Source organism: Macadamia integrifolia, chromosome 4 (assembly GCF_013358625.1).
Source record: "Macadamia integrifolia cultivar HAES 741 chromosome 4, SCU_Mint_v3, whole genome shotgun sequence".
In the NCBI taxonomy this organism is placed as follows: domain Eukaryota; kingdom Viridiplantae; phylum Streptophyta; class Magnoliopsida; order Proteales; family Proteaceae; genus Macadamia; species Macadamia integrifolia.
Genome location: NC_056560.1, coordinates 29,637,147 through 29,654,944, shown reverse-complemented (window position 1 = coordinate 29,654,944; position 17,798 = coordinate 29,637,147). Strand labels below are relative to the sequence as shown.

The 17,798-nt window shown below is 37.1% G+C and overlaps 1 protein-coding gene across 1 annotated transcript; it reads right to left on the bottom strand.

The window, feature by feature from the left end:
* Positions 1-9,228: 9,228 nt before the first annotated feature.
* On the bottom strand, positions 9,229-13,064 carry LOC122075990 (receptor-like protein kinase HSL1). Its single transcript, XM_042641231.1, has 2 exons — positions 10,334-13,064; positions 9,229-10,214 (listed from the first exon to the last, which is right to left on the bottom strand). The coding sequence occupies exons 1-2, from the start codon at positions 12,957-12,959 to the stop codon at positions 9,748-9,750; spliced, it is 3,093 nt and encodes a 1,030-aa protein (XP_042497165.1). The 5' UTR covers positions 12,960-13,064; the 3' UTR covers positions 9,229-9,747.
* Positions 13,065-17,798: the final 4,734 nt, after the last annotated feature.

Sequence of the window (17,798 nt, the reverse complement as noted above, 5' to 3'; positions counted from 1 at the left end):
TTTACATCCATTTGATATAGTTTAAAATTCTTATGGCATTCAAAAGCGAGTGGCATTCTTATAGATTCTAGCCTTGCTACAAGTGTATAGGTTTCATCATAATCTATTCCTTCTTACTAATTATACCCTTTGGCTACTAATCTAGTTTTATTTCTTACTATGTTCCCATCTTCATTCAGTTTATTACGAAAGACCCACTTGGCACCAATGATGGTGTGGTGGTCAGGTTTTGGGACAAGTTTCCATACCTTGCTTTGTTCAAACTAGTGAAGCTCTTCTTGCATAGCAACAATCCAATCACTGTCCTTTAGTGCTACTTCTATGTTCTTGGGTTCAATCCTTGAGATAAATGCAGTATGATTGCATATCTTCGAGATTTAGATCTAGTTTGGATTTCTTCATCTAGATCCCATATTATGTTTTCTAAGGGATGATTCCTATGGGGAATTACTTCCTTAGGCAGTGTTTCTACTTTTTCAATAGTAATTTCTTTTACTTTTTCCTTAGGTTCTTCAAGAGAGATACCATCCATTTTGTTCTTTATTTCATCAACCATAGTATCATCATCATCAATAGGAGATTTATTCAAGTCATTAGGCAATGATTCATTAAATCTAACATTCATGGATTCTTCAACCATTAATGACTTTTTATTAAAGACTCCATATGCTCTACTATTGAGAGAATATCCTAAGAATATTCCTTCATCAGATTTTGCATTAAATTTTTCAAGATTTTTTTTAGTGTTTAGGATGAAACACTTACAACCAAATACCTTAAAGTAATCCACTTTTGGTAGTTTACCAAAGTACAGCTCATATAGGGTCTTGAAAGCTAAGGTCTGAGAATTATTCTATTTAGCACATAGCAAGCTATATTCACAGCTTCACCCCAAAAATATTTAGCAAGGAATACTCATTGAGCATTATCCTAGCCATCTCTTGTAATGACCTATTTTTCCTTTCAACAACCTAATTAGATTGAGGTGTTCTAGGAGTGGAGAAGTTATGGTCAATCCATACTTGTTGCACTATAAGTCAAACTGACTTATGTTATCAAATTCTCCTCCATGGTCACTCCTCACAAAGGTTACTGTATACCCTTTCTGGTTTTGTAATCTTTTACACAAAGTTACAAACTCAACAAATGCGTCATTTTTATTTTTAAGAAAGACAGTCCATGTGTATCTAGAGTAGTCATCCACAATTATAAATGTATAAGATTTTTCATTCATACTAGATACATTAATAGGTCCAAACAAATCCAAGTGTAGGAGTTCCAAAGGTCTTGATGAAGAAACAATGTTCTTAAACTTATGGGAAACTTTGGTTTGTTTGCCTTCCTGACAAGCATCACAAAAGTTGTTTTTCTCATATTTGATCTTAAGAATGTTCCTAACAAGATCCTTGAATGCAATAGTTTGGATTAACTTGACATTTACATGTCCAAGTCTTCTATGACATAATGAGGATTCACTATGGTTAGAAACCAAATATGCATTCAAGGGGCTTATTTCCTCAAGCATGCAAATATAAATATTATTTTTCCTAGAACCTTTTAAAATAAGATCATGGTTTGTATCTTTAATGTAACAATGAGAAACATCAAATTCTATTTTATGTCCTACAACAGTAATTTAGTTGTACATTGGTCCCCATAATCTCATGGGTCCGTCATTTTTTGTGTCAAATGACCCTATTGGGGCCCAAGTGATCTTATACTTTTTAAGTCTTTGGTTCTGCCTTTGAGATGACCTTGGGTTTCTTTAAGTCCTTTGAGGTTCATATGACCCATTTGGTCTTTGAGGAGTATAATACCTTTGAGGTCTATAGGACCCTTGGGTTTAGTATTTCCCATAAGGTCTATAGGACTCTTGAGGGTAGTTCCTATAACCTTGGTATTGCCTTTGGGTCCTTTCAATAGAGTGTCCCCTTTGAGGTTGGGGTCTTCTATATCTAGGCATAGGTCTAGAGTCCTCTTGAGGCCTATATTGCCTTCTTTGAGGTGTGTAAAAATAAGCATGGTTTACTTTGGTTCTTGTTCTCTCATTTTGAGAGTTTGTGGTCTTTCTTTTCTTGGCATTGCATTGGTTTATGAAATACCCTGTTTTCTTACAAAAACTTCACTTGACATAAGATGTGGATGGTTGGTTTCTTGGACTCTCACTTTGTTTTTCTTTTCTCCTAGATGGGTTTTGCCCATTATAACCTAGTCCTTCTCTTTCATTAAGACGTTTCCTTTGAGAACCAAGAAGGTTATCAAGGTTTTTTTCCCTCTTGTAAAGGAGCAAAGGGTGGTGTTCAACTTGGAGTTTTCCTCCTCAAGTTGACTCACCGTGGAAGTTAGAGCATCCACTCTTTTGTTAAGAATGTCAACTTCTTTTTCTAATACACTTTTATCTAATCCCAGTTTTAGACTTTCTTCATACAAGGCCTCGAAGGCTTCTTGAAGTTCTTCGTTTGAGTCATATACAAGAGAATCAGTTTGGGTTTGCTGACTTACCTCTTATTCTTCATCTCCAAGAGCCATCAAAGCTAGGTTGGTGGCTTTTTCGGAGTCGCTTTTTTCTTCTTCGTCACTTGAGTCCCACATGGCTGCATAAGCTTTCTTCTTTGGTTTATATGGACAGTTGGTTCTGAAGTGACCAGGTTTTCTACATTCGAAACATACAACATCTTTTGAAGTTATTTCCTTAATTTTGAATTTAGACTTACCTTTATCTCTATAGGACTTGTCACCATGAGACTTGTTCTTATTTGGCGTTCTTCCCTTCTTCTTGAGAAATTTGTTGAACTTTCTCATGATGAGAGAGATTTCTTTTTCAATGTCGAAGTCTTCTTCCTTGTCATCCTCGCTTACTTCTCCAACAGTTTGAGAAGACTTTAAAGCTATAGTCCTTTTGTTTTCAGAGGTTGGCTTATCAGCTTTTAACTCCACGTCATAAGTTTTCAAGGATCCCAGAAGATAGTCGAGTAATATCTTTGTTAGATCATTTGCTTCTTCAATATCTGTCTTCTTAGGCCTCCAAGCAGTTAATAAGGCTCTTAAATTTTTTCTAACATTTTCAGCATTAGTATAAGTTTTGCCTAAACTTTTAAGGCTGTTTATAATGTTAGTAAAGTGAGTAAATATAGCAGTAATAGATTCATCTTCTTTCATAAAGAATGATTCAAAATTTGAGATGAGTTGATCTACCTTTCTTTCTTTTACCTTTTTTGTACCTTCATGTGTGACTAGGAGCATGTCCCAAATTTCTTTGGCTGTGTCACATGCTATGACCCACTCTTGCTCGTTGAAGGCACACTGAAGGAATGTGATAACTCGAAAGTTGTATTGGATGAGGACTATGTCGTCTGCTATCCACTCGTTTTCTTCCTTTAGAACTGTCTTTTCATCAACGACTTTGGTGATGGTGTATGGTCCATTCTCTATAGCCCTCATATGAGAATGTTATATCCACAGACGAAGTTTTTGAATCTACACTTCCAGAAATAAAAATTCTCTCCATTAAAGTAAGGGGGTCTCGAGGCGTTCATACCCTCTGGTGGTCCTTGGGATGTGGCAATGGTCTTTAACTCACTATTAAGACTAAAATAGTCCTAAGTAATTTGAGCTCGCACTCTTATACCAATTGAAATAACCTATAAGGGGTGTAAATAGGTTATTCTAGTGGAAATTCAATTCTTTTTAAAAAATTAGCCCAAGTATGATCGTAAATAAAACTCTAGAATGAATAAAAAGATCACAATCATACTACACCAAGATTTATAGTGGTTCGACTCAATCTGAGTCTAGTCCATTCCCTATAAGAATCCTCTTGTAAGGTATTTCAGTAGTTCTCCCTTTCAGTACAGTAGGTAAGGAAGAAAACATTTACAATATTTTTACGAAGAAGAGCATCCATACAACTTCTGTTTATAGACAGAGAGGTGCCTTTACAATCTCCTTTACAGGTAGAGAGACATCTTACTTTTTTCATGATAAAAGCATCATTACACAATCCTAAGTACAGTCTAGAATTATAAAACAGAAATTTGAGAAAGTGGAATAAAGAGGATACCTCTAGTGTGGTGCAAATGATGATTATGAAAATGAAATGATGCACCTTTTAAAAAGTCTTCTCTATAGCTCTGAAGTGAACAGCGAGAATGTGGAAGACTTAATGGAGACTTGAGTTTTTCCTTTTGGGATTGGTGAAGACCAATGCTGCTCAAGTGATTCGAATGCCTTTATGAATTTAATAACTCACAACTTTGCTCTTAATGCTCAGACTTAATTGATAATTAATAATGAGCATCATAGGTATTTATAGGTGAGATTAGGAGAGCTTTTTAGGCAATAAATCAGACTCTAACGGTTATATTTTGGGTCCACCAGTCAACCACCATCCATAGTTGGTCGACTAGAAAGAGCCGTTAGAGATGGAAAACTAGCCATTAGAAGTGATCCAGGCAGGTGCTAGTCAACCAAGACTTTCATTCGATCGACTGGCTATGGCCTCGGATAGGTTTGGTAAACTGAGGCTTCCATCCGGTCGACCGCCTATAGTTTTGTCTTGTTTTTGACAGACAACTGTCATACTAACCAGTCGCCAGTATTTTAGCCATAACCTTTTGGTCTAACATTGGATTGACCCGACTCAGTTGTGTTGGAATTTTGACTTGATTTCTTACAGCTTTCATGAAGGGTTCATCCCCTGATACTGACTCTAAGGTTTTCCAAAATACACTCGAGTCTAGTTAAAGTGTTTTTCTCAGAGTAATCCATAGAACATGCATTTCTAATTATGTTCTACACCACCTATGGACTTTCATGCTTGGTCAAGGGATGTCCTAAGCTCATTCTAGTATGATGATATGCGATGCATAAAGTACATGCACATATACATATAGAGTGTACAATATACAAAGAGTACTAGACTACCCTAGGGTCTTCATCTTGACTTGAGTCTTGAAGTCTTCACCATTACTTGATTCTTGAAGTGTCTTTGTCATCACTTGATTTCTTGAAGCCTTCATCATCACTTGTAGCTTCCACTCTTGATCTTCGTGTCTTAACTTGATAAATCAAATATGCAAATCTTGAGCAGTCCTTTTGTAGTAACCACCACTTAACACATATAGTTAGAGCAATGGGTTGTTTGTTATTACCAAAAAATTTTATAGGAGTTTGGGCATATTCGCAATAGGCAATACAAGCTCTAGGTGACAAAATGCGATGATTTTTATATTTACCCTTCGACTGTGGCACATGTCTTGGCCAAAGAGGGGCATTCTGTAGACACTCGTTTTTGTCACTCCCCATCAATGATGATTTTTAGGACGAAAACAAGATCAGTGCTCTCTTTCAGAAGAGGATTCAGTATCTTCGAAAATGACATGTATCTTTACCATAACCAAGTCAAACTACCTCCAATCTAGCCAAATCATACCCGAACACATGGTATTTAGTATTTTCATGCCAAATATTGATGAATCAATTCAAGTGGTGTCGGATGGTGTGAGGGTGACATGAAAATAGTTGTCGAAATTCCCCTGATTGCCCAAATGGCATATTTCCCTTTTTATAAATCCCAAATTTTTTCGAGAAAAGAATGAGTTTAACTCACACACCATTGGATTACTCAGATATATGATTCCAATGATATATGGTACACTAAAATCAGACCACTAGATCACCCGCACAGCTCCCGAAAGTCAAAACCCTAATTAGAGCATATAAGCACCTAAAATTGTAATTTTTCCCCTGGAATTGGCAGATCCTCCCCAAAATCATATTTTGGATGGGATTGAAGCCAAATATTTGTGTAAAAAATTACAATATTTCCTTGGTCTTTGTTTACCGATAATAAGACCATTTGCCCTGATGGCCTGAACCCGCCCTAAGCTAGAACAAATCTTGGGCTAAGATTTCTAACCCTAAGGGCAGGTTAGAGTTGAAAAGGGTTGGGTCAGGGCCTGGGTTGAGGCCTAGGCCCAGCCCTTCCCGGCCCTGATTTTAACCCTGATTTATATAATATAATTTAAGGTTGTCATTTTATCCTTTTACTCAAATATTGAACTTTGGGTCATTGATTCTTATGGTCAAGTGTCTTGAATATCTATTATTGTGTTTCACTTCATAATTTTAATTGTGTATTGATAATTTGATCTATTGGCGCTTCTTTTTTCTATTATTTTTTAATATATAGAAGACAAATGGAAAAAACTAACCCTGACATGGAAAAAATCAGGGCCAACCCAGCCCAACCCTGTCTAATTAAGGTCAATTAGGGTCAGGTTGAGTTGGCATGAGTCCGACAGGGTTGGGCCAAGGCATAAGCCTGACAGGGTTAGTTTGAGCATGGGTTGGGTTTTGGGGCCTAGGGTAGGGTTGGGTTGGGGTCTTTTTCACCCTATTTTGCACCATAAAAAAAACATGGACAGTAGATGTGGGCTCTAACTCCGAGAAAATTCCTTCTTCATCTCCCTATGCTCTCTCTATCCTCTCTTAGCCTAAGATTACCTTACCATCCCATGATTCCCTCACCTCGATTTACGTGCCAAACCCACAAATTCTAAAAAATCTTAAAAAATTTCAAAACCCTTAGGAAGCCTTAAGAACCCTTAAAAATCCCTCCTAAAGCTCTAGATTTTCTAGAATGCCAATATTCCCTTGCCTCAGTTTTCGTGACAAAAAATTCCAAACAAAATCTATAACCTATAGGAACCCTTCCGATATTGTTGTAAAGTCTCCAAAAGCTCCATATTCTCCAGATTCTCTCATATTCTTGAAAGTTGCGAAAGGACATAAGAAGTTTGAATCTTCCGGAAAAAGAAAACTGAAGGTCAAATCCACTTCCGTCTAAGCCGCGGGGGAAAAGCTATTGAAGTTCATGCTCATAACAAGAGAGGCCCTCCCTCTCTCAATCCGAATAGGGGTCGAGCTAAGGTCTAATTTCTCAACACAGTAGGGAAAATGTAGATTTTAATGAATATGCAGCAATATAAATAGTATTATAGACATAACATAGCCATGCATGCAGTATAGAATTAATTAGGGGATAATGTTCGTTCTTTAAGCATCTAGTAGAAAGACCAGTTCAACCGGGCAAAGAGGGTTCCTAACACCTTCCCATCTTTGTAACTTGACATTTACCCTTATCTTTGAACCAAACTAATTCTCGAGCCCTTTCCTTAGGGATTGGGCTCACCAATTGGGTCCTAGGCTCTTATCATAGATGGTGACTCCAAATATTATGTTTTCTCACCCCCATGTTGCCAATGATCTATCAATTTTCAATCCCGTTAAGATCTAGAAGAACATTGGCTTAGTGGAAAGTCAAATGCCTTAGTCAGTAATCTAGACAACATAAATGATTTGTATTGGGATCCAAAGAACAATAAGTTAGCAGAAAGTCGTACAAAATTTGGATCCCTTGCCTTGTGCCTCACCTTTTCTATTTATGGGAGAGAGGGATGACATAACCCTAATTTTGATGGCTGGATGAAAGTCCCTCTTTGCCCTTGGTAGAATTGGTCTCATCAAAAGGAAACCTAAGATCTGTGCCGAGATATAGAGTCCACCTTCCTTAAAAGGTCTGAGGAACTCGATCATTTTTCAATTTGGCTTGATTCTCTGCCAGATGTTGATCACCTAAGGGTGATCTGGTTTCATGCATATCTCAAAAAAACAAAAACAAAAAAAAAAAAAAAAAAAAAAAAAAACCACCTTTGTTAAAGTTTTATGATAATTTGAAATGATGTACCAACTTAAGGATGTATGTTGATATAAAAAAGAATAATTTACAGTGTCACCCCCTAAAGAATACCACTATTAGAAAGACACCCCCTATATAATACCAAATTATACCGAATATACCTTATATAATTTATATAATTTATTAAATCCCAAAATACTCTTGCAAAAGGTGGAGTACCTAATGTACCCATCTAACCCTTACTCCCCAAATCGTTCTTCCTACTTCTTAACCCTAACCTTTCTTCTTCTCCTCTCAACCGTAACCCCTCCTCTCCTTTCAATCCTTGAAAAGGTAAAAGAAAAATCAGTTTTCATGGTCTCCATTATCATCATCTGGTTTTTTCGCCGGAAAATGAAGTTCCCGTCATGTTTTGGTCGGACGGGGAGTAAGGATCGGGGATTGGGGAAGAGCAAGCTCTGTGCTTCTTCAGCTCTATCCTGACAGTACTAGTGCCTTACTGTGTGGGATTGGGGAAGAGCAAGGTAAGCTCAACCTCCCCCGCAACCTCACCTGCAAGTGCCTACGAAGCCTATGAATAGAACCTCACCCTTTCTCATTCTCCGTTCCTCTCACCTGTTTTGTTAAAAAATAACCCACCCCTACCGTTTCTTCTTACCTGCCTCTACTGCCTTTCCTCCATAGTAATTGTAGATCTAGAATTCTTGTCCTCTAAATTATAACCAGACAATGCCCATGAATAGAATCTCTCCCTTTCTCATTTTCTGTGCTTCTGCCCTGTTCTGTTCCACTCAGTTTCTGGTGTTGGTCTTCTTCTTCTTTCTCTTTCTTTCTGTTAAAGAGAACCCACCTTTACCGTTTCTTCTTCCCTGCTTCTACTGCCTTTCCCCATGGTAATTGTAAGACGGGGAGAGCTATATGTGGGATACAGGGGCCTCTGAATTTACTCCTTCGAAAGTGAACTGTAGCCATAGATGCTTCTGTGCTATTCAAAGTCGGTAACAAGAGATGAGTTTTGTTCTGATCTCTAAATGAAATCAATTTGGGGATTATTTTCTTTACAGAAATGAACTTGGAATTAATGGATTATTGTATGTTGAATCCATCATTTTTAATTTTTAGGATGGAAAATTTGTATTTATCATCCATGGAAGCATGTTACATATTGGATGGTGCAATGTACATCGAAATGTCAAGAAGAAAGTTATGGGACTCGGGTAAAAACATGTGTTTTAATCAATAGGGTATAATAATTATTTTAATTCCTCATTTTAGAGCGACTGACGGCAATGGGTCTAAGTATAATTTGGTGTTATGCGAGTGTCTCTCTAATAATAGCATTCTCAAAGGGTGACGCCCTATAAAAAATGTCATTAAAAATACGAAGAAAAGGACTAAAGGAACAAATGGAAACTTCTTCGGTTACAGCTCAGCAACCGGTTGTTAAAATAAATAGATTATTAAAACTAAAAATGATTAGATAAATTGAAAGACAACACTTGGCAGTTATAAACATTAAAAGAAAATTATATACTTAAATCTCATTTATTTATAATTACATGTTGCATCAACCAGAACTGAAACACAAACTTATCTACCCGTCCTGTGAATTGATTAGTGCAGTCAAATCTCAGCAGAAAAAAAAAGAGATTAGTGCAGAGGGCAATTGTGCTGAGGCTAAGCTGATCTGCACTAATCAATTCAGAGGGCAAAAATGGTCATGGCTCCACAGAACATGAACCTTTCCAGAGGGCAATTGTGCTGACCTAACTCAACTCCAACTTGAAACCCAGGTGTGCTGTATCAAACTGACTCATTTGAATTGAACCCAGCCACCCATTTTACCCATCCCATAACTTAGGACTGTTACGGATAGATCAGCCCTTACCCTGACAACACTTGCAAGCCTCATAAACTCTTGGAGCTATGGTATAGGAATGGTAATGCCTCTCCTTGATTGCAACCATCTTTTGCCACAACACTCAGAAATACTCACACATTACATCCCAAACTATCAATATCATCATCATCACACCACTCAGAAATACTCACACATTACATCCCAAACTATCAATATCATCATCATCAGATGATGATGATGATATCTTATGCCGACTGCCCTTGTAACTTGCTAGATACTTAGTCGTGCCGAGTAGAGGAGCAATGTCGCGCTCACTCCTTATCGCCTTCTCTCCGTCAGTTCTAAGGTGTTCACAACGTACCAGTATTTGTAGCACATCCTTCATAGAAGGCCTAGTAGAAGGTAATGTACCAGTACAGATGAGGCCAAGTTTGAAGACCACACTCATCTCATCCAAATTACAAGGTTCCTTAATCCTATCATCAAGGGCATCGGTGATGGATTTGCCGTCCTGGAAGTGACGCCATGCCCACTCGGCCAGACACATACTCTCATCTCCATCGTTGGCTTCTCTTCCCGTTGCCAATTCCAGCAGCACCACCCCAAAGCTGTAGACATCAATCTTCTCATTCACTTTAGTTGTGTAAGCCAATTCTGTAGATCCAATTACCAAAATATGTATCAGTATTAACACAAGAATTCCAAGTCTTGCTGTCCAAGAAAAATTCAAAATTAAGAACAGAGTATTCAGTAATTTCAAAAACTAAACTCACCTGGGGCAAAGTAGCCAAAAGAACCTGCAACCGACGACATTGTGGTAGGATCCCCTGGCTTAAGCAACAGCTTGGCAAGCCCGAAATCTGCGATCCTTGCTTTGAAGTCTGAGTCTAATAGTATGTTGCTAGACTTCACATCACGGTGAACGATAGGTGGAGAACAATTATGGTGCATGTAACAAAGCCCTTGTGCAGCTCCAACCGCAATCTGCATCCTTTTAGGCCAATCCAACTCAGAGGGATGGACTGAACCAGACACCATTGATTCTCCATTCTTCCTATGGAGCCATCGGTCCAAGCTCCTATTCTCCAAGTATTCATAAACAAGAAGCTTTGAGTTCTCACTTGACAAACAGCACAACAACTTCACTATGCTAGAATGTCGAATTGTTCCCAGTATCTTAACCTCTGCCTCGAATTCCTTCTCCTGTTTCTGATCTAAACTTTTGCTATTCCAAATCTTCTTAACAGCAACAACTTCGCCAGAGCGATTGAAAGGGACACAATATACTTTCCCTGACCCACCACTGCCAATCAGATTACTCTCAGTCAAATTGGACAAGATGACTGATTCTGTGAAGCCCAACCTCTGAAATGAGGTGAGCTTCCATGTAGCAAGCTCATTTCTTAGCTTTCTCCTCCTGTAGTCTCTGATCAAGAACAGGCTGGATAGAACAATAACAATAAACAAAACCCCTGCGAGAACAAGAAGTATGGCAAGTAATCGGGATGATAATCTTTTTGATTCTCGGGATATCAATTTGCAGGGCTGAATGTTTAGGTTCTGGATATCAGCACAGAGGTTTGGGTTGTTCAAGAAGCTCTCATTATATGCCATGTTTTCAAAGGTAGATGGGATCTTTCCTGCGAGTTGGTTTGAAGAAAGGTTGAGATAAGTGAGCTTCAAGCTACCAATTTCAAATGGAATTTCGCCGGATAATTGATTTTGTGATAAGTCGAGACTGTTGAGATCAGGTAATAACCCAATCACAGATGGGATTTGGCCAGAGAGTTGATTTCTACTCAAATTCAATGTGGACAGAAACTTCCATGAAGCTATCTCAGATGGAATTGGACCAGAAAGACTATTCCCATCAAGAGACAGAGTATTAAGGTGAGGCAAGTCTGTTAAACCTGAGGGAATATTTCCAGAAAAGAGATTGTTACTTGCGGTGAAGACCTGAAGATTCGTTGAAGCTGAGATTTGAGAAGGAATTCCACCAGAGAACCTATTGTTGCTTATCTCCAATCGCGAGAAATTCCGGGCAAGCTGGCTTGGAAGCTCTCCAGAAAACAAGTTATCCTGTATACTCAAATATGACAAATTCTCCGATAACCAGAAAGACGCCGGAATCTTTCCAGAAAGCCTATTCCTGTAAAGCAATACCGCATTCAAAGTACTGCAATTCCCAAACGATTTCGGCAATCCTCCGGTCAAGTCATTCGAATAAGCCGACAGTCCCGTAAAAACCCCACCTGCACATAGATTTTCCGGCAAACTCCCAGTAAGGTGATTGTTGCAGACCTCAAGAGTTTGAAGCTTTGAATAAAGGCCTAAATCAGGTGGAAGAACACCAGTCAAGTTGTTCTGGAACAACCGGATTTCTTGCAGCGTCGTAATTTGGCCTAAACCCGCCGGAATCTCGCCTGATAATTGGTTTCCATACATATCAAAACTCGTCAAGTTCCGCAACTTTCCGAAATCTTCCGGTATCCTTCCCATCAATCTGTTGCGCGAGATATCGATGTTGATCAAACTTAAAGTTTCTATTGTACTGGGTATCTCACCAGACAAATGATTAAAATAAAGATACAGACTCTTTAAATTCTTCAATAGAAGCAACCCACTTGGGATCGTTCCATTCAAACTATTCCCCGAAAGATCCAACGATTCCAGCTCCGTCAATTCACCTATTGTCACCGGAATCTCTCCAATCAAATTGGTATCCTTCATAAAAAATTGCTTTAACTTTTTCAACTTCATGAACTCCAGTGGAATCCTCGCCGCAGTAAACTGATTGCAGGACATGTCAAGAACTTCCAGTTTCGCCAAATTGACGATTTCCGATGGGTAAGAGCCATTGAAGAGGTTATAACTGAGACAAAGAAACTGCAACCCTGATAAAAGGCCGATCGCCGGCGGAATATTACCAGTGAAATTGTTGGAACCAAGGTTGAGAAGTTGGAGACCGGAGAGCTTATCGACGTTGGCAGGAATTTCTCCGACGAATAAGTTTTCAGAGAGGTCAAGGTAGTCGAGATTGGAGCAATTGTAGAGAAGGGTAGGGAATTCTCCGGGGATGTTGTTGAAGGAGAGGTCGATATGGGTAAGGTTCTTGAGGTCGCAGATGAACGGTGGGATTTGTTCAGCGATGCCTGTGTTGGTGAGATAGAGGCCGGTCACTGAACCGGTGGAGCAGTAGATCTCCGGCCACTTGCAGGGGTTGCTTGAAGAGTTCCAGTGTTGGAGTGATGGGGGGTCTCCCCATGATTGCTTGAGTTTCAGTAAGATTGAGAGTTCTGGGTTGAGGTGCTGTGAATCTACAAGGAAGGGTAAGGAGAGGATGAAGAGGAGGAACAAAGATAGAAGAATTCTAAGAGAAGGTAAGGATATTTTAGACATCTTTGGTTAACTCCTTTGTTTTAGTCGAGGTGTAAGGTGTTCAGGTTCTGGAGCTGGGCCTCGCTCGTCTCCGATGAAGTTTGGGCGGGAAAGACACTGAGAGAGTTTACTTATTTATGGGCTTTTCGCCAGTCGCCACCATATAGAGTCAATGCGGATAGTCGTCTTAGCGCAAGTATCCGTAGTTTCTTATCATTCTAGAATCTGGAGCCCATCATTTTTTTCCATTTTATCAGGTATGTTTAAGTTAACCCGTTGGATCAGAATATTTGATCAGATTTGAGTTAGGTTTAGTGGAATAGTCGTTGCTGCGGACTATGGTAGCTTCCTCGTCACTTTCAAAGTAGCTGGTTGATTTAGTTGACTAACTCAGAAAGGAGTTAATCAAAAGAAAAAAAAAACCTCGGTAATGAGTAAGTTTCACGAGGCTTTTCACATGGGTGGGAAAAGAGGAAGGTGGGTTAAGATTTTTTTTCCATGGATTAATTCATGTGATACACGATTATTAGATAGGAATTCCATTATCTCATTGGTAGAATTTCAGTATAAAATGAGTAGAAGAAATAGTTAAAATTACGAAAGAAATTTCTATTTGATAGTATTTTAATAAATTTATCAAAAATTTAATCAAACCATTGAGATGTATGTGAAGTCTTCTATCACATGATCTAACATATATACTATCAAGTGAAAACATATACTTCACTAAGCATAGGACGCCTAGAAAAAGCCAATATGGATATATAAGGTTGAGCAATAAGAATTCTAAGGTTCCGTTTGATATCGTTTTTGTTCCAGAAATTTCGTTTCGTGTCAGAAACGGAAATTTCAGTTTTCTGTGTCAAAACGCCGTTTTTAAACGATTTAGGGTTGTTTGGTGAATCTGTTTCTAGAACAGTTTCAGAACCAATAAACGACATTTCTGCCGTTTGGTAATGCTTGTTTTAAAAACGATTTTTTTTTTCAATAATTACAAAAATAACATTAAAATACTATAAGCATATAAATTTGTCCCAATACCTGCTTTGTGATTATAATAGATGAAAAAGAAGGAGAAGAGGTTAGAATATAAGAAGAAAGAGGTTAGAAGAGATGAAAAAGAAGAAGGAGAAGAAGAGCCAAAATCGAAGTTACCTGTAGAGGAGATTTCACAAGGGGGCGAGCTCCTGTTTCTTCTTCTCTCCTCTCTCTATGCGAGTTCCAAAATATATTCGAAACCAAAACTTTGTGAAGCTTATCGATCTCTATCTTTGGAATCTAGAGTCAGTCATAGGTGGTCCAAAGAACCCCTAAATTTGTTCCAATATCTCTCTGTGATTACAATAGATGAAGAAGAAGAAGAAGAAGAGGTTGAATAGAAGAAGAAGAAGGAGAAGAAGGAGAAGAAGCGAAGAAGTTACCTGAGGTGGAGATTTCTTGAATATAGTTGTGAGCTGGGTTCTCTCTTCTTTCCTCTCTGCTCTCCTCTCTCTATCGCGGACAATCGGGAACGAAAGTTTCAAGTTATATTAATTTGAAACGAAACACCACCGACAGAACAACCTCCGAGAGTTTCGTCAAATCGAACCATTTTCGTTTTTTAGACACTGACAGTTTCAAAAAAACTGAAACGGAGCCTACATTTACCAAACGGTTTTTTGCGTTTTTTCGTTTTATTAACACGAAAAAACGCTAGAAACGTTTTTTATGAACAATACCAAACGGGCTCTAAATGAACATGATATAAGTCAGGGAACCAAGTCATGGTTAGTAATAGTAATAATGGTATTGAGGAAACAACACAACAAGAGATTTCATTTTATTTATATCACTGAAGTCATGCAATTTTTATTTAAAATCTTTAAGAAAAAGATGCTTTTTTTTTTCTATTGAACATCAATATACCTTTTTTTTTTTTTTTTTTTTTCTAAAGAAGATATTTTTCTTGATTGATTATCCTTTAATTTAAGATTGTGATAAGACACATTGAAACAATCTATCCCCATCCCATGCACATATTATTATCACATTTTTGTTGTTAAGTTATGATCTAATATCGATACCCCATGAACTGAACGATGCAGTGAAAGAAATGGATTTAGGTATATGAACCATGAAATGTAGGGATCGTCAAATTAAACCTTGATCCAACAACTATTTTCTGAAATAAAAATTGAGCTGATGCGCATTGTTGAATTATTTAGAAACAAGTGCAATATCATTTGTTTCACTAAGATTATAAATTTATTATATTCTAATATACCATAATATGCCTACTATGACCAGAGGATAGTTAGTGGTTCGTGGACACCAAGGCACCGTCTAATAATGTTTATGTTGTTTCTATGTCTAAAAACAGCAGAAACGATTTTTTATGTTTTCAGAAACAAAATCGGATTTTTTAGTGTTTGATAAATCTATTTCTCAAAACATTTTTTGCAGACATAATGCCACTAAAAAATCCAATAGTATCATCTTATACCCAAAAGGGAGAGAGGGTTCGGTTGCCTCTTTTTAGGTTTAAATAGTTGAGAGATTTATCGGGCACAATAGTCTTTTTTTTTTCTCTCTCAAATTTGTTTATAGAAACGACGAAATAAGTCCCAAAGTCATTTCTAGAATTGTAAATAGGCATAAATTTTGATTTATGTTTCTAGAAACGGGTGAAACGAAACAACTTTATCAAACGTTTTTTAGGTTGTTTCTCCGTTTCTGGGAACAAGAAAACGCAGAAACGGAACGTTATCAAACAATGCCCAAATCAAACCCTACCTCTAAAAGAAGTAGAAACGACCACGAGACTCAACCAATCAAAGACCGACCACTCAACCATCCCCCCATTGACCACACCAACCACGACTCTAAGCACGTTCCTTAACTGAACCTAGGCGGTTATCTGACTAAAGGTAAACTATAGTCAAGTTAACCGAGGAAGGCCAGCTCAGCCACAAGTGGACAGATTAGCCAATAGGAAGGGGGCTAGATTCATTATAAAAGAGGCACATATCTGAAGAGGAAGGTAAGCAATTTTGAATACCCAAAACACCTTTTTTACCTCTCAAAACCACCTGAATCTAACTTAGACATCGGAACCTTCTTTCCGAAGGGAACTCCGAGCCAATTTCTGACATATGTAAGTGCAGATCTCAATTCCAGAAGAAGACTAGGTTGCTGATCCGACTCAAGAATAGAGATAAGTACTAACATATTCTATAACTCATCTCTCAGATCAGGAGCCCTTTCTTGTCGTCCATTTGTTATTATTCTTGTCAATTTATGGTATTTTTATATTTATATGCTAGTTATTAATTTATTTATAGTATATAATATTTATAATTGTATATATATATATATATATATTATCAAGAGAATGTGGAAAAAAACCCCTCCACCAAGTGAATATTATTCAAAGAAAACTGGTGAAAATCTCCCACACGGATGTACATAAAGAAACTGAGTACTTTAACCCAAAATAAAAATAAAATAAAAAATAAAAAAATAAAAATAATATCAAACTACAAAGTGATCCGAAGCCAAATAATGGGCTTCCTTAATATGAGATCTGCAAATAAAAACAAAAGAAGCAAAACTAAATGACAAGACAATATTCTTGATGTCTTCTCGTATGGTATCAGCCGTGATGTCAAGAGAATCAGATCAAGTGGATAAGTTAGACTAAATGAATATTTCAACTAAAAGTGTTAAATTCCATGAATATCATATTGATATATAAAATGAAAGAACAGTTTCCATGGATGGCATAAGTTTTTGTCACATGGTATTTGATAAAAATCGGAGCGAAAATTTTGTAGATAACTAGACCCCAAAGGATCTTGTTTACACGTCAAGTTACTACCAACTTTAAGATTCTAATAAAAAATATAAATTTATGGAGAAAGTCTTCCTTCACCAAGCAGGAAGAAAATGTTGTGCAATACCTTCTTCTGCCAATTCGAAAGCTGTGGTCCATTCCCTTTTCACCTTGGCTTTTGAAAAGCTTGATCTTAACAAGAAAGACATGACCAAAAGGAATAAGAGGAAAATTATAAACAGCAAATCTCACACTTTTACCATTAAATTATAAATGAACTTATCCCTTTCCTTATCCTTTTTGTAAAGATTTTTCCCAAGTCATTTAGGAACAAATCTTCTTAGCATGTATAACTAATTTTGTTACATCAAATAGTGACATTGCAAATCTGACCATTAAAACCTAGAGATGGTCCGAATAGAACATAATTGAATTTTAGCCTCAGTTAAAATATTTAATCTTGCATTAAATGTCATACATTTTTCTGTGTATATCCATTTATCCAATTGCAATCCTTTGTACATCATGGTAGTCTCAAAATTATCAATACCTTGTTTTACCCTTCCGCAACACCTCATTTCGATAATTTTGATTGATCTAAAATTTAGTATTTGAGTTGGAGACCTTTTAACAAAAAATCTTAACATCTGTCCATAAATAATTTTTTTTTAATGTCTTTAGTAGCAAAAATCAAATCTCTTGACGAATTATTATCCCCACAAGGATCTATTATTTCTCCAAATGTCAATAAAGTAATGTATTATGTTATGTGAACAAATAATATGTCAAATCCTACAATTGGATAGACAGAACAAGATTTAGATTTGACATATGTCAAATTTCAGAATGTGATTCAATCAAATACCCCGTTTGTATCAATATGCATCCCCTATGTATCTATTCATATATATCAATACTATAGAAAATATTATGCACTCTCCCAATCATGATTGAGAATGATTTAAATTAAAAAAATAAAAAATAAAAAAAAAATTAGATTTTAAAGTTTAAACTAAACTTGTATATACTGTTTACAATTGCTACAATTT